A 24,220-nucleotide genomic window follows, 5' to 3' on the forward strand; every position below is an offset into this window, starting at 1 on the left:
TGTGTCATACAGATATGAATTATATGTACAATCAAAAAAATATTTAAGATAAATCTATGGTCAAATAATAGTTAATAAGAGAAGTTAGTATGTGCTGCTAGTCACTATTCTAAGTACATTTCATTAATTAATTAATTCAAGCCTCATAGTAATCTCATTTTTTCACTGAAGAAAGAGACGAACAGAGATGTCAGCATAAAAGGATATACGTAAGGGGTAGGACTTAACGTCAACTTTAAAATATAGAGAAGCAGAATGGATCGTCCAAGGTCATTTCAAGAAAACAGAAAAGCACAAGCTAAAGCATAAATGCTGAGGTAACACCAAAACAAAAGTTTCAAATTGAAGAAATTAAGGCTTGATAAAAAGAAATTAAGGCTGGATAAATAGGACTGGATTATGAGAGGCCCTAAGTACTGAGCTATGGATGAAATTTTATAAAACAGCAAGAGCATGGCATCACTATGGCTCTTTATGTAATGTGTGGCCTTTTAGAAACGGTAACTGGTAACAATACAGAATGAGTAAGAGAGAAATGGGAAGCAAGGAACTCTATACAATTCTAACATTTATACAAATAAATAGGGTTAGTAACTGAGGCAGAGCTCACACTGAACCAACTGTGTTACCCTTCACATTAATAAGGCTATCCATTATAAACAACAAAGTAGTAAATATAATTGCAACATACCTTAAATTATTTCCAAACATACATTCAATGAAATTTAAGGTACACTGAAAATTATATCAGTAAGAAGTGTTGGTCAATTAATGTAAAACTATTCTTGCTGTTCAGTACAATGTCAAAAGAATTTGGCTAAATTAGACACAAGCAGAAATTTTACAGTACGAGCATCTACTTCAATAAAAGCAATATCACAAATAAAAGAACTAAAGTAATTCAACACATAGCTCCTCATATTGCTTTAGAACTATTACACTATTTACCAAAAGGTAGTAAATACATAACGTTTATAAACTATTATGCAAATGCTGTACCTTAATGTCACATTTATTCATATGTCCATTAAGAACTAGGTATTTATCGTCTATACAATAAATACTATAATCCACATAAAACTTACAAAAAGAAACTATCCCAAACCATTTCCTCTCTTTGCAATTAAATGAACTCCTAAAGAGAAAAAATGGGCAAAAAGAATCTCAAGTCTGTGAAAACTAGACTACTTACCGGTAACTTGAGTTATCCTATTGGGTCTTTTCCCTCACAGATCCACCTCTCCTGCCCTTCTGTCCAGCATGGGAATCTTCCTCACGGGCATCCGCTGGAACTGAGGGGGCATGCAGGACAGACGCATATGTAAGAAAGTGGAGGGAAGGGGATTTGGGAGATGCTAGAGACATGCTTCAGTGTGCTTGCTTACCTTCCTGAAATTGGAAATTTCAACAGTCCCATGGTCCACGAGGCATTCACAATAACTTCAAAGAATGTGGATCTGTGGAGATTACCCAATAGGAGAACTCCAGTTACTGGTAAGTGATCCAGCTTTTTCTTCTCTATCAGAATAAGAAAATTATTTAAATTTATTTGACATTAATACATAAAGAACTACAGGGGAAAGGGCTGCAAATTAATTAGATAACTATACATGAACACACCAAAGCAAATACAGAAACAATGTGCTAGCTATAAAGTCAACAGAAACTTCTGGCACTATTAGAAACACAAGGAAAAGAAAATGATTTGAATAGTTTCATTTTAAAATCTCTACTGTAACAACAGCAACATTTTAATTTATAAAAATATCAGCTATCAGACTATTTTGTCTCACTAAAGTACTACCATCATTTTTTAATATCCGTAAAGGGTAATTAATTGATCAAAATCTACCATTTCTTAACTAGACACTGTCATTAACATAGGCTGAATTTGGGTGTAGAGGCCACTACAGTCGATTAACAATCTATAACGCTTCAGATAAACAGCAGCAATGCAAGTCCCATTCATCACTCAATAAGTCTTTAAAATAACCATTTGTCACCTATAACAAACCAACCACATACATATATGTAAGTATGCCACTGTGCTATGTTCATGTCTGACTCTTTGTGACCCCATGGACTGTAGCCCACCAGGCCCCTCTGTCCATGGGGATTCTCCAGGCAAGAATACTGGAGCGGGGTTGCCATTTCTTTCTCCAGGGGATCTTCCTGACCCAGGGATCAAACCCACATCTTCTGCATTGACAGGCGGATTCTTGACCACTTCACCACCTGTGAAGCCCTTACGAATGCCAGGCCACTGATAAATAATAATGCTGATTTTAATGTAAACACTTGTACAAAGTAGTACAGTAATATTTTCGATTAACTGTTATACTTTTTAAATTGGACCCGTCATTAAAAAACACAACAAAAAGAAAACTATTTCTAACAAAAGAAAGGTATCCTCAATAGAAATTTATCTTCAGGGACACATGAAGATTGCTTTTACCTTTAACTCAATACATATTTGAAGAAGGCAATGGCACCCCACTCCAGTACTCCTGCCTGGAAAATCCCATGGACGGAGGAGCCTGGTAGGCTGCAGTCCATGGGGTCGCGAAGAGTCGGACACGACTGACAGACTTCACTTTCACTTTTCACTTTCATGCATTAGAGAAAGAAATGGCAACCCACTCCAGTATTCTCGCCTGGAGAATCCCAGGGACAGCGGAACCTGGTGGGCTGCCATCTATGGGGTCGCAAAGAGTTGGACACGACTGAAGTGACTTAGCAGCAGCAGCAGCAATACATATTCATCAGGTACATGTCCATTTTGATGTGCTATAGTAGTGATGACTTCAAACACTAGCTCCTATTGAAGATACAGATATATTTCATAACAGTCTTCCTTTTCTCATTATGCTGCTATTTAATGGTTATTTCCTACCTTCAAAAAATATGGTTTCATGGTTCTTTCTATGGAAAAAATTAAATACATAGCTTCTACTTTAAGAGTAAACAGGGTAAGATGGTATATAAAATCATTAATTCATCAAAAACAAAATGTAATTCTAAAAAAAATTCTTAAAATGTAACTCTAATGAAAATCTAGCATTTCAATCTTGTTATGAGGTAATATTTATATTTAGTAAAGGTGGACAGCACCATGTCAAGATTTTTCCTAGATTCTCACTTAAGGATACAATTTGTTTTGGATAAGCTATATCCATTTTATATAAATCTGAGTTTTAAAAAATAATAGCAATTAGTGCATTAGTTTTTAAATGACTCATTCAGGCAAACAGGGGCACTACACAGACCTCAATTTCTAACTTCAATATAGAGATAAATTCCAAAAGGATCATCTAGTTTAAATAAGATTCCTAGTTAACTTATATTTCCTGAAGTGTGAAGCAGTACATGGCATGAAGGTCCTATGTGTTTGGATTGACACAACCTATACAGGAGCAATAATCCAAATATTTTATCCTTACAGTAAAAGCTAGTATAAAACTTTTCATTAAGAACTAATGAAACTGGAAATAATAATTTCCAATTTTAATTTATAGCAACACATACAGTCTTCATTTAGACTAAGATCTTGTGAATTTAAAACAAAATCAAATGCACCTTTTAAAATAATTTGAAGAATTAAAATATCTTGAAAATATTTTAAGGTAACCTAAAAGGTCACTTAAAAGACCAGCATTCAAAGCTATTTGTTGCTGTTATTATGCCATAGGTTTAACTAAAATGGATTTTATTAGAATAGCTTAGAAAAGAAATTCCAGAAATTAGAATACTCTACTCAAAAATATCCTTTTTAAGTTCTAACAATTATAATGCTGGTTCACAAAAAGGTTAACAAGTAATTAAGAACCTAATAAAGCATTTCACTAATGAGAATCTACTCTAAAAAATCAATCTGAACTTTTGAAAAAACTGCTCAGAAAAAAAAATAAGTTATCTAACTTTCACCTCCACTACTGCTAGATATTATGTTTTGGCTGGAAGCAACTTAAATTACAACTGGTTCTGTGATTCCAAGTACATGTTCAAATTTTCAAATAAGGTTTGCAATTCTAATGTAGGGTACTATAGTTGTAGAAAGTTGTTCATGGTAAATCTGGGATGTGAAATCTTTTAGCAGGTAATAAAATTTAATATTATACATATATTCACATATACTTAAGTGACATCATAATGGTTCATAAATATGGGGGGAGGTGTGTAGCTCAATTAAGTAAAATAAGGTCAAAAGTGAGCTGTAAACTTACTTATTAAATAACGTTATTTAAGGAAACTGTCATCTTTCTTTGTTCCTTAACAAGCTCATCAGATAATCTGTTAATTAAATTTTCCTTTCCTTCAGCTTTATCCTTTAGCTATACATGAACTCATAAAGAAACAAACAAAAACAGCATTATTCCCTTGTTAACATAAATAACCTAAAATCAAGATGAAAAAACTATCCTTATCTGTAAAATAGGGGTAAAAACAGAACCTACTTCACAGAACAGTTATGAGGATTAAGTTAATAAAAATGTAAGTTCAGTTCAGTTCAGTTCAGTTGCTCAGTCGTGTTGCTCTTTGCAACCCCATGAATTGCAGCACGCCAGGCCTCCCTGTCCATCACCAACTCCCGGAGTTCACTCAGACTCACGTCCATCAAGTCAGTGATGCCATCCAGCCATCTCATCCTCTGTAGTTCCCTTCTCCTCCTGCCCCCAATCCGTCCCAGCATCAGAGTCTTTTCCAATGAGTAAACTCTTCGCATGAGGTGGCCAAAGTACTCGAGTTAAGTAATGCATTTAAAAACCATGCCTGGAATCTAACCACGTTATCAAACTGTAACATATCCACCTAGAAATGGAATTATTTTCAAATGATTTTACATATCTGCAAAGAACTACTAAAAAAAGTCTAAGTTTAGAGATTTATTGTTTGCATTAACTGTTGGCTCTCTGTATCACGGGTTCAGGATCCACAGATTCTACCAACCACATGTCAAAAATATTCAGAAAAAATTTCCACTAAGTTTCAAAAAGCAGAACATGAATTTCTCATGCTAACAACTATTTACAGAGCATTTATATTGTACTAGGAATTATAAGTATCCCAGGGATTATTTAAAATATACAAGAGGATGTGTAGGTTTGTGGAATATGCTGTTAATAATCCTAAACCTACATATAAGTGACTGCGGCATATTCAGATTTTGGTAACCGAGAAGGTCCCAGAACCAATTCCCCCATGGGTTCACAAGGATGACTGTACTATTGAGATTATATTCTTTATATTGTAAGAGAAAGACAATAAGTAGTTTATGGTATTCATTAGGAATCATGAATTGGTCTTCCCTGATAGCTCAGTTGGTAAAGAATCTGCCTGCAATGCAGGAGACCCCAGTTTGATTCCTGGGTCAGGAAGATCTGCTGGAGAAGGGATAGATTACCCACTCCAGTATTCTTGGGCTTCCCTTGTGGCTCAGCTGGTAAAGAATCTGCCTGCAATGCAGGAGACCTGGGTTCGATCCTTGGGTTGGGACGACTCCCTGGAGAAGGGAAAGGCTGCCCACTCCAGTATTCTGGCCTGGAGAATTCCATGGACTCTATAGTCCATGGGTTCCCAAAGAGTTGGACATGACTGAGTGGCTTTCACTTCACTTAAGAATCACGATTTGCAGTATGATAGAGATACGAAACAAATTAATATTGAAGTTGAAGTACAAATATCATTGATATACCTGTGATTTTTTAAAAAATACATACAATTTGGAAATAGTTAAGAAAACATTCTAAACAGTAGTTACTAAGTAAATCACTATCACTATCCTATCAATATATGAAGTATATCTGCTAATATTACAAAATCAGGTATTCCATTAGATTTACTAGTAAAGAAAGCTCCCCAGACTATTAAAATTGCCAGAAACACTTACACAAATCATTTTTTCATGTTCTAAAACCTGATCGTTATAAGCTAGAATCTTAGAACTGCAACTGCTAACAAATTATAAAAGGAAAGGTTGAGGAAAATAGTATATATTCATGTTCCTGATGGACATTAGATGGTAAACATACTAATATCCAAACTGTTCAGAAAAGCTGAAGGGGAGGGATGCTAGTAGGTCAGCTCTAGCTTCCTAAAACCCCTGCTCTGAACAGAAGAGCTCTCTATTTATCCATTTTATATTCTGGGTTTCCTCTATAAACTTTCCTTTCAATAACGAATTCTGTAACAACAACAAAAAAGGTTTTCAACTTTAAAGGACATTGTGGTGGGCAGCCTTTAAGATGGTCCACAATGATCCCACCTCCTGGTATACATGCCCTTCTGTAATCTCCTCCCCCTGAGTATGGGCTGAATTTAGTGACCCACTTCTAGGGAACAGAATTTAGCAGAAGTAATGGAAAGCGTTAGTCGCTCAGTCATGTCCCACTCTTTGCGACCCCATGGACGGTAGCCCACCAGGCTCCTCTATTCATGGAATTCTTCAGGGAGGAACACTGGAGTGTGTAGCCATTTCTTTCTCCAGGGGTTCTTCTCAACTCAGGGCTTGAACCCAGGTCTCCTGCATTGCAGCAGATTCTTTACCATCTGAGCCACCAGGGAAGCTGCCAAAGTAATGGATGTCACTCCCAAAATTAGATTATTAAAGGACAGTGGCTCTTGTTTTCATGACTCTCACCAGATATGGTGCTTTGGGGTAAGTAAGCTGTCGTGTTGTGACAGCCAGAGTTCCAACAGAGGCCTGCTAACAGCTGTGTGAGTAACCTAGGAGCAGGTATTCTAAGGCCACTGAAAACCATGAGAGCTTGGACATGGATCCCTCCATAGTTGGGCCTGAGAGATCCTGAGCCAGAACCACCTGCTAAACTGAAGGGATGTGGGAGAGGGAGGGAGTATCATAAATGCTGATTGTTTTCTACCACTAAATTTTGGGGTAGTTTGTTATACAGCAATAGGTAACTAATATGGAAAGCGTTACAAAGTAATTAGTATTAAGCTAAAAGTTGCAAAGTGAGTATCAATTTGGTGCCTAAAAAGGAACTCACAGGAAAACATGAGTCCCAATTGGTGGAGGCCCAATTCTGAATTTGGTTCTTGGGTTTTAGGTTCAAAAATTCAACCTAGGGCTAAAGCAGATAAGACCCAACTCAATTATACCTACAAACCTTCTCAAACTGCGAACAAAACAGACGTCATCTTCCAGGTCTGTTTCCTTCCCCACTTCAACCAATCTGGACAGAGCCAAAGCACTACAAAGACCTGCACAGTGCACACAGGCCAGGTGTGCAGCCCTGAAAACTGGCTGCTGTTATCTACAAGCTACGTTTTTTAATTTTTAAGTTTAAGATGTGGTTAACTTAATATAAATAAGCCTACATTACTACAACTCCAGAATAAAGCACCATTCTAGCAAGTGCCAAATAACATCTCTCACTTCCTACCACCCCCTGTACTATGCTAAACATGACCAATTATCCCGTGTCATAATGCTATATGGTTTTGCATTTTGTATCATTTTATGTTCTAGTCATTCTTCCTAAGGACACCTTAATCACATTAATTGATCTTCAACAATATTTTGATCTTCCTAATTAGACAAACACCCTAGTCCTTTAACTAAGCAACACATTTTAAAAACTCCATCTTAAAATGAGGTACTTCTGTAGAAAGTTAATATGTTGTTGTTCAATCACTAAGTCATGTCTGATGCTTTGCAACCCATGAACTGCAGCATGCCAGGCCCTTCTGTCCTCCACTATCTCCTGGGAATTTGCTCAAATTCTGGTCCATTGAGTAAGTGATGCTATCTAACCATTTCATCCTCTGCTGCCCCTTTCTCCTTTTGCCTTCAATCTTTCCCAGCATCGGGGTCTTTTAATATCCTCTATTCTTGGGGCTTCCCTGGTAACTCAGTTGGTAAAGAATCTGCCTGCAATGCAGGAGACCCCAATTTGATTCCTGAGTCAGGAAGATCCACTGGAGAAGGGATAGACTACCCACTCCAGTATTCTTGGGCTTCCCTTGTGGCTCAGCTGGTAAAGAATCTGCCTGCAACGCAGGAGTCCCCCATTCAATCCCTGGGTTGGGAAGATGCCTGAGTTGGGAAGATCTCCTGAAGAAGGGAAGGGCTGCCCACTTCAGTAGTGTCGCCTGGAGAATTCCATGGACTCTATAGTCTATGGGGTCCCAAAGAATTGGACTGAGCAACTTTCACCCGCTCACTCACTCACTCACTCCTCTACCCTTAATAGTTTCTAGTTCAAGGAAATATTTTCCTGATCCTAGTTCAAAATATCAAGAGCATTAGTCCTTCATATGCTAATTATAGTCAGTATCCAAGTTAAATACACAAAAATAACAAACAGCTAACTATTTTGAATGTCAACATGATAAAGAAGTCTAACTTTTACTCTGCAACTTCACCTTTTTTCTCACCTCTTCTGACTATAATATTAAAATTAATCTGAGGAGATTCTAAGCCCTGTATTCATTTTCAGTTCAATTTTTAATAACCATCTCTAAAATATAAGTGCATATTTTCAGTGTAAAATTGATTTTATAAAACAATGGCCAACTTTTCTAACAATAAATCTCAAATAGTCTGAGGTCAACAGTAACAGTTTGCAACCTACTGACTATATTCTAAATATTGTTAATTCAGCACTCAAAATCTGAATCATAGTGTAATGAACGTACATTCTCAAAAGAGATACCCCACAAATGGGCTTATTAGAGCTTATCTATATCTAGCTATATATCTGTTTGTCTATATCTAGCTAGCATACATCTGCTTGTTGTTTAGTCCCTAAGTCATGTCTGACCCTTTTTCGACCCCACAGACTAGCCCTCCAGGCTCCTCTGTCTATGTGATTTCCCATGCAAGAATACTGGAGTGGGTTGCTGTTTCCTTCTCTAGGGCATCTATTAAAAGGTCACAAAATTATTTTGCCTAAAAAAAAAATCTGAATCATGGATCACATCAAATTCAACATACCCCACAATGGCTATCACTTTAGAGACCAAACTGTAGAATTGTATGAAAAGTATTGTGATTTGCTTCCAAAGCTAATCTAAAACTATTATTCATTCCTTCTAAAAACAGAAGATAAGGACTTCTTCAAACTATACAAGCTCCCCCACAATTAACAATGCAATTTTCCAAAACAGTATTCCAAGTTAATATACTTACCACTTAAAATATTTTTGATACTAACCTGGACCCAATTTTTAAATTAATTCTATTCATTCCTATAGCTACAATCAGGAGTTACCTGTAAACGTAGAGGCTTAGTTACACATTTAACTAGATAATTAGAGCATTATTCCTTGAAAGAGTAACATAATTTTACTCATCTCCTGATCTACCATCATTCAGTTCAATTCAGTTCAGTTCAGTCCCTCAGTCGTGTCTGACTCTTTGCGACCTCATGAACCGCAGCATGCCAGGCCTCCCTGTCCATCACCAACTCCCGGAGTCCACCCAAAGCCATGTTCATCAAGTCGATGATGCCATCCAACCATCTCATCCTCTGTCGTCCCCTTCTCCTCCTGCCCTCAATCTTTCCCAGCATCAGGGTCTTTTCTTTTCCAATGAGTCAGCTCTCCGCATCAGGTGGCCAAAGTATTGGAGTTTCAGCCTCAACATCAGTCCTTCCAAAGAGCACCCAGGACTCATCTCCTTTAGAATGGACTGGTTGGATCTCCTTGCAGTCCAAGGGACTCTCAAGAGTCTTCTCCAACACCACAGTTCAAAAGTGTCAATTCTTCAGTGCTCAGCTTTCTTTATAGTCCAACTCTCACGTCCATAACCTCCTTTATGTAATCTATAGATTTAATTCAGAATTGTTGAAACTATCATGGAAAGCTTAGCCCAAGAACTATGCAGGATTATATTATTGTTACAATTTGAAATATAAATGTTAATGCAACACTTGTTAAACATTACACAGAATGCAAAGGAAAAATTAAGATTCTGACAAAAGTAAAAGCCCTCTGCCATGGCCAACCACATCCTCTCCTTTTGAAAACATTCTTTTCCTTCTATTCCTATAACATTACTCTCTCCTGGGCTTTTTATACCCTAGTTAATTTTTCTTTCTCCTCCATTTCTTTCTTCTTCTTTATATGGTGCTTTTCTTCTACCTTAAGGAAGTGATGATGTTTCTCAGTTTCTGTCCTGGGTTCTCTTTTCTCATGCTGCTGCTGCTGCTAAGTCACTTCAGTCGTGTCCGACTCTGTGCGACCCCATAGACAGCAGCCCACCAGGCTCCGCCGTCCCTGGGATTCTCCAGGCAAGAACACTGGAGTGGGTTGCCATTTCCTTCTCCAATGCAGGAAAGTGAAAAGTGAAAGTGAAGTCACCCGACTCTTCGCGGCCCCATGGACTGCAGCCTACCAGGCTCCTCCATCCATGGGATTTTCCAGGCAAGAGTACTGGAGTGGAGTGCCATTGCCTTCTCCGTTTCTCATGCTATTCAATCTATTCTCTCCTTGATCTGCCTCACTTTCATGGCCTCAATTGGTCATATGTGCTGATGACTACTGAACATACATTTAAAGCTCTGATTTCCTTCCTAAGCTTAAGCACCACATATCCAACTGCCTCATATATCTACCCTCTCACATTTCTCTCAGATGCTTGAAATTCAACAAATCTAAAAGTGACCCATTTGTTGCTATTCAGTCGCCAAGTCACGTCTGACTCCTTCTCACCCCATGAACTGCAGTATGCCAGGATTCCTTGTCCTTCACTATCTCCCAAAGTTTGCTCAAATGCATGTTCATTGAGTCAGTGATGCTATTTGGGTCTCCACCTCTGCTGCCCCCTTCTCCTTTTGCCTTCAATCTTTCCCAGCATCAGGGCCTTTTCCAATGAGTCAGCTCTTCGCCTCAGGTGGCCAAAGCACTGGAGCTTCAGCATCAGCATCAGTCTTTCCAATGAATATTACCTTCCCCAAAACCTGTCCTTTCTTCTGTTTCCTTTCAGTGAAAAGTATCTCCATTGACCTAGCTGTACAGCTAAGCCAGAATCCTGGGATTTATCCTCAATTTCTCTCTAAATACTCTCTAAATTTTCCTCTCTAAAACCCAACTTCCTATCTTCCACAACCATATTCAACCATCCATCAAGGCCTACATATTTTCTCCTAAACATATCTAGAATCCATTCATTTCTCTCTCCTATTGGCATTAACTTTGTTTAGGCCACTACTGTCTCTTGCCTAGCATACTGCAATGAATTCCACCAAATGGTTTCTCTACCTCTAGTTAAGATTCAACAAACAGTAAGCATGATTTAAACAGAATAAAATGCTGCCTGCTATGGTTTCTACTATGCATTATTTTGATGGCAAAAGAAAACATTTTAAACTCCTGCAAAAGTTGAGTATGAAGATAATTTAGGTTAACACAAGTTCTTTTATGAAGTAAATACTCTACCCAACTCAGAAGTTCAAAAAATGAAATGAAATGATGTAAGTGTTCCTTAAAAACAAGTGGCAAACAGTTTAAAGGAACAATAGAACCAGATAAATGATAAGGAGCCTTTGCAATTCAGTTAAGCATTGTCAGTACCTATGGGCTTCCCTGGTGGCTCAGCTGGTAAAGAATCTGTCTGCAATGCAGGAGACCTGGGTTCGATCCCTGGGTTGGGAAGATCCCCTGGAGAAGGGAACGGCCACCCACTCCAGTATTCTGGCCTGGAGAATTCCATGGATTGTGTAGTTCATAGGGTCGCAAAAAGTCGGACATGGCTAAGCGACTTTCACTTTCATGCAAGACACAATGACAGACATTGGGATCTTTTATTAATGTCATTTACAATTATTATCATTGTTATTAACTAAAAATTATGTTAAGTTTCTTATATCAATTATCAAATTTAATCATCAACACAGAGTCCTATGGTTATATGACCATAAATGGCATATTAGGAATTTAAACTAAAATGTGATTCCAGTATCAGTGGCACTATTCTCAAGGAAATACAGTTCAGGGAAGCAAAATTAAATATTTTCAGTACACTGTAAATACGATCATCACATTTTGCACAGAACACTTTAAGACTAATTGAAAGGGCATTCATTCTAGCCTAATAGATAAAGAAATGCTTCTTGAGAGAGATGATGCTTTGAGCAGTCATAAAGAATAAGAAAGAAACTGTCACGAATAGGAGAGTATGAAGCAGAAGAAATAATATAATAAACAAGAAGACACAGTGGCCTAAAAAAGACCAGGACCAAGCTGTCTGTCAATCCAACCTTGAAAATAGACGTGTTGCTGTTGTGCAGTCACTCTGTCATGTTGGACTCCTTGCAACCCCATGGACTGAAGCACATCAGGCTCCTCTGTCCTCCACTATCTCCTGGAGTTTTCTCAAATACATGAAAATACACTTACTCTTAGTTTAAAAAAAGGCTGTTTTTAACTATTCAATTAAGTCTATATAAACTGCTTACCACTATTATACTATCAAAGTACCTCCTAGAGGTTAAAACTTTTACTGGTGAGGTCCAAATGTTTCTATGACAGTCCACATCAGCTTCACACACACACATACACATGCACACACACACACAAGGAAGAGAAGAAAGAGGGAGAGATGGAAGGAGGTAAGAGGAGAAAACATCCCTGAGGCAAGCTGATGAAAGACTATTTTTCAGTAGAAGACACTTACCCTTATGTTCTGGTTTTGTCAGTCACCCCACTGGAACCCACACATATGACAATAGGGAATGTTATACCCCTATATACAAGTCTACTATGATATCACCACTCAGGTATTTGACTGTTTCAACTAATATTTTCTGAGGACTTATTGTATGCCAGGCACTGTGCCAAGTACTTTACAAAAATTATCTCATTTAATCCTTACAACCACCCTTGGTTGTTATTATCATCTCCATTTACAAATGAAAAAACAGGTTCATAGTAACTTTCCTAAGTTCACATAGTCAGTAAGTGGAGACTAATAATTAAGTCCAAGATGAGTTACAGAATCAAAACTCTTCACCACTATACTACATAATTACAAGCAACTCATAAATATCAACATTCTCTTCTTTGTTTTGCTTTTCGTTATCATGAGTACACATAAAAATTAAAAACAAATACACATTTGAAAAAATAAAACTAAATATATTTTCCTGCACTAAAAAGAAGTATAATGAAACTCTACACAAGTGGAAGATGGCAAGATTACAATTAAAATGTACACTACCAAGGAACCAAAAAAGTGCTGTGTGAACCAGAGACATGAAGTTTACAAAAAACTAGCATACTGAGCAAATCTGATAACCACGTTCATATAGATGATGAAATAGTCTTACTAAGTTTTATCATAAAGTACAACTTGATAACATTACTAACTTAACATATTTTTCACCTGTAAATTGTACGGCTCATTATGTATCTAATCAATAATTATAGAGCTCTGGGCCTTACCAGCCTTAGTCTTAAAAAAAAAAAAGCAAAAATGTCTTTAAAAAAATAAAAAGAGCAAAAAATAAAGTCTAAGATGGGTGAACAAAAAGGAAAGGAACAGGGAAGGAGGGAGAAAGAAAAAGGCTTTTCAAAGGGAAAAGCTTCAAATTCCCCCACCACTGTACAGAAGTCAGTATTAGCTCCTCCCTTTGAAATGTGAGCCTAAGAAGTCTAGGCACAATTAATCCAGCCTGTGCAGAACAGAATTTGAGTGGTAGAATGGATAGAACAGGACAATGATCTTCAAAAAGTTTTGATAGTGCCACATGTTTAGGAAATAAAAATTAAGAGAAATCCTAATAAGTAAAATGTATAAGTCAAGGCTATGGTCTTCCCAGTGGTCACGTATGGTTGTGAGAGCTGAACTGTAAAGAAGGGAGAAAGCCGAAGAATTGATGCCTTCAAATTGTGGTACTGGAGAATACTCCTCAAAGTCCCTTGGACAGCAAGATCAAGTAAATCTTCAGGGAAATGAATCCTGAATACTCATTGGAAGGACTGATGCTGAAGTTGAGGCTTCAGTATTTTGGTCATCTGATGCGAAGAGCTGACTCATTGGACAAGTCCCCTTTGCTGGGAAAGACTGAAGGCAGGAGAACGGGATGACAGAGGATGAGATGGCTGGATGGCATCACTGATGCAATGGACATGAACTTGGGTAAACTTCGGGAATGGTGAGGATCAGAGAGGCCTGGCGTGCTGCAATGCATGGGGTCACAAAGAGTCACACACGAATGAGCAACTGAACAACAAAATGTCTAAGAGCACAGATGATCTGGCTGAAGTAGAGTAGGGGAACACAAAGCCCCACATGTTTGCTCTATTGGCAGCCACTGAGACAACTTCAGGAGATCTCAGGGCTCCAAACAGCCCAATTCAAAACCTCTGCACCCTTCTAGAGGTAAAAACAGCTCTCTCTACGCCAAGAAACATGTTACTTGATTCTAAGCGGTAAACCCGTCTCCTCCTTACTCCTTATTTCCTGCAACTTGCAGGAAGGAGGCTTCCCAGAGCTAGCCCTAAACAAGCAGTACAGCTGAAAGAATGGATGGCTGTGCGTTCAATGCTGTACTAACGTCTCTCTGGCTGGAGAGATGTCATAATAGGTGGGCATTCCTATTTTCCTCCTTATACTTTAGTATCTTCAATAAATATGTAGTGCTTTTATCATCAAAAAGAGTTACTGTCTTAAAGAAAAAAAATAATTCTATCCCCCATGCTCAGGTTATTTACATTCATAGTTGAAAGTATTATTTTATTTAGATTTACCTAAAACAAGAAAGTTCTAATAAAGGAATAACTGCTGGTGGAGTAAGAACATACAGGAATCAGAATATTTCAGAAAGTAGGCTATAAATTATTATCAAGCAGATGCTGGGCCTTGGGTAGACAAAAAGTAAATAAAGAACAAGGATGGAAAAAGATGAAAAACGACTAAAACAACTCTGTCTACTCTGAAAATACACATAGAGGTCTACTTCCTGAGCAACTATTTCTCTGGCATGGAATATTACCTACTTGCTGCTGTTGTAGGTTTATCATCATTAGTATATCCTATAAAGGATGATATTGTATAAAAGAGCCGTGATCAGACTATAAAATATGTAAAGATGAAGTGAATCTCAACTCATGCCTAAAAATTATCAGAGAATTGTACAAATTTTTTTATCATACACACACATTCATATTTGTTATCAGTTATACTATTAGAGATTCTTAGTATTTCTATCACAAATAAAAGAAGGAAATAATATTTACTGGGATTTTTCTCCTAAGAAATACTATGGTATCAAAGAAGTCAGAATATACAGCACAATAACCATTACCATAAAAGACATCAAAATGAAGTTTAACATTTTAACTTCAAAAATATTACCTAAAATAAGGAAAACAACAGTCATTTTGTTCTTCATTCAGTATAATGCTAGCCCAAATTTTAACATAAGTTCTTGTATTAGTTATAAGTAGTAGGTTTAATGTTAGAAGTTTTCAAGGTGTGCAACACAAGCTACAGGCACAGGAAATTCACCAGAAGAAATCCTTAAGAAACTACTTGCTAGCAAATTTAAATTAGAGAAGGAAATGGCAACCCACTCCAGTGTTCTTGCCTGGAGAATCCCAGGGACGGGGGAGCCTGGTGGGCTGCCATCTGTGGGGTCGCACAGAGTCGGACACAACTGAAGTGACTCAGCAGCAGCAAATTTAAAGCTACCACAGCAAGGTAATAAAAAAGACTTAAAGAAATCCAAACATTTGAACCTGGCATTAACCAGCTACTGACCTTGAACAGGTCACAATCTTTCCAGGCCTGTTTTCTTACTTGTCAAGAAACTAAGCTAGAGCCATGAGTTCCAACACATGGAAAAGACCTCACCCAGCATATTGCTATGTGTTACCTGGCAGTTCTCTAAGACTTCAGTGCAACAAGAATCCTCTAAACTGAGCTGAAAATGTCAAACAAAAGGATCTGGAAACAATAACAGCCTCGACAATTTCAGAAGTTTTAATACCAACATCTCCACCCCATACCCCTCAAAACTTCCCTCTGGAGACCACCTTCTCTCTCTACCATGAGGTGCACACGCGCTCAGTCGTGCCCAACTCTTTGTGTCCTTGTGGACTGTAGCCCACCAGGCCCCTCTGTCCATGAGACTTTGCAGGCAAGAATACTGAAGTGGGTTGCCATTTCCTCCTCCAAGGGACAGCTCCAACGCAGGGATCAAACCCAGTCTCCTGCATCTCCTGGATTACAGATGGACTCTTTACTGCTGAGCCATCTGGGAAGCCCTCTACCATTAAGGTTTCAAGAAATAAAAAACAGCCTCTCTCAGGAAATGACTAAACACTATGAAAGCTCTTAAAGTCTCAGTAATTCTGTAAATTGCCATAATAAACAATATTACAGAATGAAATCTCTACTGAATCTTTTAAAACTGATCAATCATAGATCACATATCATGTAACAAAAGGTAGAGATTTTAGCAGGAATAAAAGCCAATAAACAAAACACAGCTAAGTGTTCAGTAAATATTTGTTAAATGAATAATTTATTTTCAAAGTCACAATTACATAATATTTTATAACTTATTAAAATCACTATTTAAGGAAAATGTGTCTTTTAAAAACAAGGAAACACCTCAGGTTTCACTGAATGAAAACCTGATACCCCAAAGAATGCCAATCTTGTACCAACGTATGTTGGCCAGATATCTAACCTCGAAGGAAAGAGGAATAGCAAAGAAATCTTTCACCCATATAAAATAGTTTCATAAACCTCTTTATCAGAGACAGTAGGGTGAGTCAAACAAACCTGTGTTTCTTTGGTTTATTTAGAAGTAAAAAGAAAAAAAAAAAAAAAAACTATGCTTCTAGCAATAAAACTATGATTAGATGACCATCTCCCTCTCCTGAATGCCGGGTGGCTTGATGAGCAAATGGAAGAATAAACAAAAGCATTCTGAACACAGTAAAGCACTATATGAATTATAAATAATTTAATGATATTGCTTTTATTGAATCCCTACCCACAGAAACAACCTATAATAACTAAGAATTAATTTGGTAGCAATAAGTTATAAATATTTTTTAAAAATATTTAGTGAGTACTTACTTGTACCAGCCACAATGATAAAGGCTTTACAGAAATTAACTCATTTAATTTTCTCAACACTTTTAAAGGAAAAACAAACTAGAAAAACAAAACCTGAGTGGCATAATGAAGATCACTGCCAATATAACCAATACGACAGCTGAGGAAAAAAATGGCTCCTGGGATAAGTACAAAATATACATAAACCTCATTCAATCCATCCTATGTAAATTTGTCATAGTCTTGATAGTAATCATCTTAGTCTTCTGAAATCTTCAATTACATAGGAAACATCCTCCTGTTGTTCATCGTTAAGTCACTAAGTCATGCCTGACTCTTTGTGACCCCATGGATTGCAGCACACAGGGTTTCCTTGTCCTTCACCATCTCCTGGAGTTTACTCAAATTCATGTCCATTGAGTCGGTGATGCCATCCAGCCATCTCATCCTGTCAACCCCTTCTCCTCCTCCTTAAACATCTTGTTAAAAACAGCAATCCCTTTTAAAAACATACATATTTATATATATATGCATATATATATATATGCATATATATACACCCACATACACATATACACACATATAAAGAGAAAGAGGGTTTTACCCAACAATGAAGTGGCAGCTTCATTTGGCTGAAATTTCTTAGGAGAAAGGTAATCAATCAAACTGGAAATTGGCCACAATGTTAAAGCACACTTTGTACCAAAAGCACTTTACTACTGGCCACTACAGTAACTGTTTTTTTACTCAACTTGAATATAAACACTATAGGTCCAAAAACTAGACAATATTGTAAAATTTTAAATTCCTTCTTTTGTTTACTCATTAGCAAATACTATCGATCTTCTTTGCTAGATTTCAAACTCTTAGAAGCTGGAACTGGTGTCTACAATTCTACAGGCCTAATTCCATGGACGGAGGAGCCTGGTGGGCTGCAGTCCATGGGGTCGCGAAGAGTCGGACACCATTGAGCAACTTCACTTTCACTTTTCATTTTCATGCCCTGGAGAAGGAAATGGCAACCCACTCCAGTATTCTTGCCTGGAGAATCCCAGGGACAGGAGCCTGGTGGGCTGTTGTCTATGGGGTTGCACAGAGTCGGACATGACTGACGTAGCAGTAGCATATGACATATGGTACATGTCCAATGACAACATGTTGCCCAACAAACAACAGAAAGATGTTTGCTATGCAATTGAAGATTTCAGAATCTAGATTCTGTTCACTTCTGATCATTTATTTCCAATAATTCATACATGTATACAGAAGGTTTCTTTTCCAAGTATTGACTTAAACTGTATCAGAATTCCAACTTTTTCAAATACTCAGCTTCATGAGAAAGACAAAACCAATTCTGGGTTTATGAGGAAATGCTCAAGTTAGAGATCACAATGAGAGGTAAACAAAGACACAAAGGCAGGCAAGCTTTGGATGGACTTAGGAGAACGGCACAGAGACTACACATGTGAGCTGGGTCTTGAAGAAGCAGTTAACAAGGCAGGCAAAATAACCTATTCTAGAGAGATATCAATGACTAGTTCTTTTAGCTTGACTCAAAAAAATTAGAAATAGTAAAGAAGCACAAGATGAGGGAAATTTCTTTTTTTTTTAATGTCTGCCTAATCTCTATCAGGAAAGGAGAAGTGGGAGAAGATGAGATGGTTAGATAGCATCACTGACTCAATGGACGTGAATTTAAGCAAACTCCGGGAGACAGAGGAGGACAGAGGAACCTGGTGTGCTAGTCCGTGGAGTAGCAAGAGTTGGACATGATTTAGTGGCTGAAAAACAGCTAATTTCTACAGTTACACAGGTGTCTGCTAATTTGTACAACTGATTTATCTTTAAAAGTAACGTGTTGATAGATAAAACAATGCTACCTCAATCATAAGGTAAAAATTAGTGCCATTTTAATTATAATTAAATTTAATTCATTCCATTGGTTAATTTTAAAGTCAGTACAGTTCAAACAATTGCAAAAATCTGAATTCTAAATTATTTTTCAATTAAACAATCTCAAATATTACAAATTTATGTCCAGTATATTTTAGTTTCTGATAGGCTCTTGACATCAACTATTTTAACTTTGAATATTCAATGGAGAACTTACAATTTAATCGAGTAACAAAAAATACTTGACAATATGTTGTACTCTTTTATGATTTCAGTATAGTCAGGAAGTACTTCTATACTATGCAAACTTCAGTAATGTAAATAACAAGACCTAAACAAAAGGGTGTGAGATAATAAACACAGAATTTTCCAAAGTTAAACCTTAAAAATGTTAAGGTATTCATGTACAATATCATCCTTGAAATAATGTTAAAACATGAAACATGTTATATGTCAATACAAAAAATGATACAGCTAAAAATGTACTAAAACTGAGATAAAAGTTGTGTTTCCTCTTGTACACATACATGCTTTTAAGAATGTGTATAAGAACAAATAAAATATGGTAATAGAAATAAGACATGTGCTAAGCTCTTTGTTTTTATCTGATCTTTAAATAAACAAATATTGTATTATAAAAATACTATTTCCATGTTTTAAAAAAAACTCAGAATTACTCATCTCAGTTACTAATCCAACTGTAAAAATAGTGCTTTTACTATTTGGCAAAATTGCAAAAATTTTTTTAAATGCACAAAGGATTAGTATATACTTAACAAATTAAGACAAAATAATCCAATCATATTTTTACAAAGACAATCTCTAAAGTTATTGGAAAAGCAATGCCAGGTGGCAAATAGTAACAAATTTAAAAGAACATTAACTGACAAGGTTTAAATGCCTAAAATGTTCCAAGTACTAGCTTCCGAGATAGCAAAGTAAGATAGTCCTTGCTGGGGAGAGCAAACACCTACACAGTACTGTGTTCTGCTGCGGAAGTAATTATACACACATACACATAAAAAGATACACTGCATCAATATGATAGTGGGAGTGGGTGCAGGGAGGGCTGCAATCCCACAGGACTTCTTTTTAGAAGCACCATCTGATAGGAATACTTGAATGCTGATGCAGCACAGGCCTGGCTGGGATACATAGCAAGAACTGAAACTAGCAAGGCAATCTAGACATAGGTTGTCATGGCCTTGAATACCATGCTCAAGAGCTCAACCTTTATTCAGCAGTCACCAGAAAGATCTCAATTTTTTTTTAATACAGAGCAATCAAAATAATCCCACAGGTGTCAAAAAAGTGCTGAAGGTAACATTAGCAGTGTTCTGGAGAAGAAATCCATTTGTCCAATAACTCATGAGAGAAATGATACTGGCTTCTTAACTCTAACAACAAAAACTGTAAAAAGAACAGATTTGAGAAAGAGCCAAAAGAAGACCGGACATGAGGGAGGAGGATGAATTGAAATCAAAGTTGAGACAATGAAATTCCATAAAGCTTATGTCCCATACAAAATAAGGAATAGAGAGAAGTCCATTTGGGGTAAGCAGAAGTTAATTTCAAAATGTATTAGGAAAACTAAGAAAAAAGAGTGTTAGAGATATCAAGGAAGGGGAACTTACATTTTTAGGAAAGGCTGCCAACATCAAATAGTGCTGAGGTGTCATGAAAAAGACTTCAGATTAGGCTTCTGAGTTTAACACTAGGTCACTAGGGGTCACTAGGTTATATCTGAGAGCTGTCACTTAGGACAAAAGAAAAGGAAAGAATGCTTAATGAATGACATCTACCGCATACAGAAACCCAAAGTAGTAAAACTCTACGCCAGCAGTGCATAAATATTTTGGTCCCAGGATCTCATTATACTCTCAAAAGCTAAAAGAGCTTTTGTTTATCTAGCTCTTATCTAAACCAAAAAATAAATTACACTGAAAATAAAAACAGAAAAATTTATATATTACTTCATTTTAAAATATTTTAATATATTTTTATAAAAAAAAAAACTATATTTTCCAAAACAAATAACTTTGTGTACTTGTGTATTTTTAGTGTACTCAACTATTCAGCTTAACATAAGACATCTGGATTGTCATATTGCCTCTTGCATTCAATTTGGTGCAATGTGTTTTTTTAAGAATATGAAGAAAATCTTGACTCCCACAAATTTGTAGTTGAGAAAGGGAGGCATATTTTAATAGCCTTTTCAGATAATTGTGGATATTCTTCGATACGTACATAAAAACACAACAAGGAGTTGTTTCTCAAAGGTTAGTTGCATATGAAATCTGGAACCACATCAAGGAAGTTTTCACAGGGTTCCCTTAAAATCCACTGGTTCTTTTATACTTTGAATGGATTATCTATATATGGTTTTATAACATAATACACTGGTAATTGGGAAATACTGGTTTACTGAGTTATACAAATCTTCCAAATGATAACAAACTTTATGATAAAGTATCAGAAATTATATTTGTTGATATAACCATCCAATCTCATCTTTAAAGTACTAGGAAGCTCTTAAACTCAATATAGAGGTTACAAGTTATCAAAAATTTTCACTTGAAAGCTCAGTTTTATTCACTGGCAACAAATACCATCAATTGTTTTTCTTGAAGTGACAGACTATGTTCAGTTTTGAGAAAATATCTAATGAGTATCCAAGTCTGAATAACCACAGTTTGCTAGGTATTCTCTCAAATAAAAATAATGTTCTATCAAAAAAGCTAGTTCTGCTCAAAACTCAAACTACAAAAATGCTTTCCCGTGAATCAACCACATGATTTTGGTATGCAGCAGGAATGCCTTACTTGTACTCCCAGTTCATCAGACAGAATATTTTAAAAGACACAAGACTTTCTAAAATTAATCATTTTTATTGCTTCATGAAGGATATTCTAAGTGAAACTAGCATGATTTTTACAACATGTGCATGGTGGTGAAATTACGATGAATACAGCAATGTGGTGCCACTGAAGAGCTAGCAGGTTTGGGTTTTTTTTAATAATTTTATTTATTTATTCTTGGCTGTGCTGGGTCTTCACTGCTGTACAGGCTTTTCTCTAGTTGTGGCAAGCAGGGGCCTCTCACTGTGGTGGCATCTCTTGTTGCGGCTCCTGGGCTCTAGAGAGCTCTAGTACTCAGTAGTTGTGGCATATGGGCTTAGTTGTTCCGAGACACGTGGAATCTTCCCGGATCAGTGACTGAACCCGCGTCTGCTGAACTGGCAGGCGGATTCTTATTCACCAAGCCACCAGCAAAGCCCCAAGCCAACAATGTTACCCAGCATTAACTCTGCATCACCACCTCAAGTGTCAACACGGTGAAAAAGGCAAGTAACAGAATGATTATGAAAATTGTTTGGAGCTTACAGACTCCCTAAGAAGTCTTTAGGGACTCTTGGTTCACACTTTGAAAACCATTACTATCCAAACACTAATCACTTTTTAAAATTCCTATGTAAACAAAGAACCATGTGACTACTCTAAGCCAAGATGTAGAGAAAAACACAAACAAGCCAACCTCTTAGAATCAGAAGTCTATGAATAACTGTGTGGTGGGAAAGGTTCCTCAGGTAAGGGAGGCTCACAACTCTGCATTTCTGAAAAACACACTGCCTGAGATGGTCCTCAATGTTTTTCTCCACATTCTCACACAAGAGTCTAGATGAAATCTGTGCCAAGCCTCAAATTAGAAAACAGAAAGCAAGCATGACAACAATGACACTGAAAAGATTTTTATCAGATGATAACTGGTTTAAGGTTTCTTCAAAAAAAAATGTGAATTTTATCATTTACTTCCATTTTATAGAAACTAAATCACTCTTTTTACCAACAGTCAAATCCTAACCATAATGCTGTATTTAATTATAAACACTATTTTTTTAAATAAGAAAATTTCACCTCTTCAAGATGCATACACATTAAGAATTACTAATACGACCTTATGTATAGAATTGGGTACAATTCAAAGTGTTTCTGAACTGACAGCAAATCATAAAGTTTTATAGAAGAAACAAGTATCTATTTTGTTCACCACTGTAAGTCTAGCACCTAGCTCAACCCCAGGACAAAATAAGATGTTCAGTAAACATTGCTGAATGTTGAAGTGGTTAAAAATAAGAATTCATGGTCAAACTCCTAGTATAACACCTAGTGCTCTTGCTAATACATGAAATCTTTCTCATCATTCTTGTAACATCTCTGAGAAACCCAAAGGAACTAATACAATTTACCCTCAGAAAATACAACACTACCTATTATACTTGAAATTACATTTGAAAGCCTGCTCTGGGCTAGGTGTTTTTAAGTATTCATTTAGATCACAGTTCAAAACCAAATAGCTCTATCAACTTTCATTTTCAAATATCTACAATCTGAATTAAGCATTAATTTCCATTCCTATATGAAGTGGCAATAAGATACCACTCTAACTCAACACATTGATTGTACTACCTCACACACGCTATGCTACTTCTTTTTCTCTGATAATTCAGAATTGTTCTTGATTTTTTAAAGTTTCTTAGACTTCTATCTGAGACACTATTGCCTTAAAAGAATGAAATATAAAGATAAAGGAAAATGTGTAGCACTTTTAATAGTAATTGTCACTGTAACTTTTTCAATTTTTCCTGTCAGACTGACATTTGTCATTGATTTTCTTACAAAAGCACAGTGTATAAAACTTGCAGTACTGGAACTATCTAGTTATTTAGAGTTTAGATTTTTTTTAAAAATTAATCAAATTTAAACTAAGGCCAGCAAGTACAAAATTGCAATTCAATTGGGGAAATGGCATACATTTAAAGAAGCTAACAATTTAGGAATTGAAGTTAGTTCAAATCACATTTCATCTTAAAACTCTGCTACGAATATAACCCCATTTTATTTCATACAGCTACTCTGCAAAAAAACATGACTTACCAGGGATATTGTCAAAGGAAAAGATCTTCTGTTGCAATATAAAAGGATTTGAACTAGATATCCTTTAAACAAAAAAGACTTGCTGGAAAGACTTTAAAGGGAGACCACAGACTCCATCTTCTCTGGAGGTTTAAAAAGAAAAGTTTTTCAAATGTCTGGGATTGGCTTAGACATGGCCTCACATTTGGCAACGAAGACAGAATCAGTTCAAAGATCAGTCTGACTCAAGGGACTGAAGTCCCGTCTGTCAGTCTCACAAACAAGTCATTAGCAAACTGCCTCCTCCTGCTTTGCAGCTATCCAGTCCCTGCCTTGGTAATCGCCAACCTCATTCTTGAAATTACCCTAACTGCTAATTAACATG

At 36.7% G+C, this 24,220-nt stretch overlaps 1 protein-coding gene across 8 annotated transcripts in view; it reads right to left on the reverse strand.

Moving 5' to 3' along the window:
• Window positions 1-24,220, reverse strand: part of YAF2 (YY1 associated factor 2) — a 219,055-nt gene that overhangs the window by 53,153 nt on the left and 141,682 nt on the right. The window contains exon 3 of one of the 8 annotated variants that reach the window (XM_055581178.1): window positions 1,386-1,457. The exons of 6 other annotated variants lie outside the window; for them this stretch is intronic. In XM_055581178.1, coding sequence (XP_055437153.1) covers window positions 1,386-1,457 — 72 coding nt within the window. Of the gene's footprint in view, window positions 1-1,385; window positions 1,458-20,976; window positions 22,619-24,220 lie in introns of those variants that run through there. One more of the 8 variants, XR_008714562.1, reaches the window with a different exon arrangement.

Source organism: Bubalus kerabau, chromosome 1 (assembly GCF_029407905.1).
Source record: "Bubalus kerabau isolate K-KA32 ecotype Philippines breed swamp buffalo chromosome 1, PCC_UOA_SB_1v2, whole genome shotgun sequence".
Taxonomy (NCBI): Eukaryota; Metazoa; Chordata; class Mammalia; order Artiodactyla; family Bovidae; genus Bubalus; species Bubalus kerabau.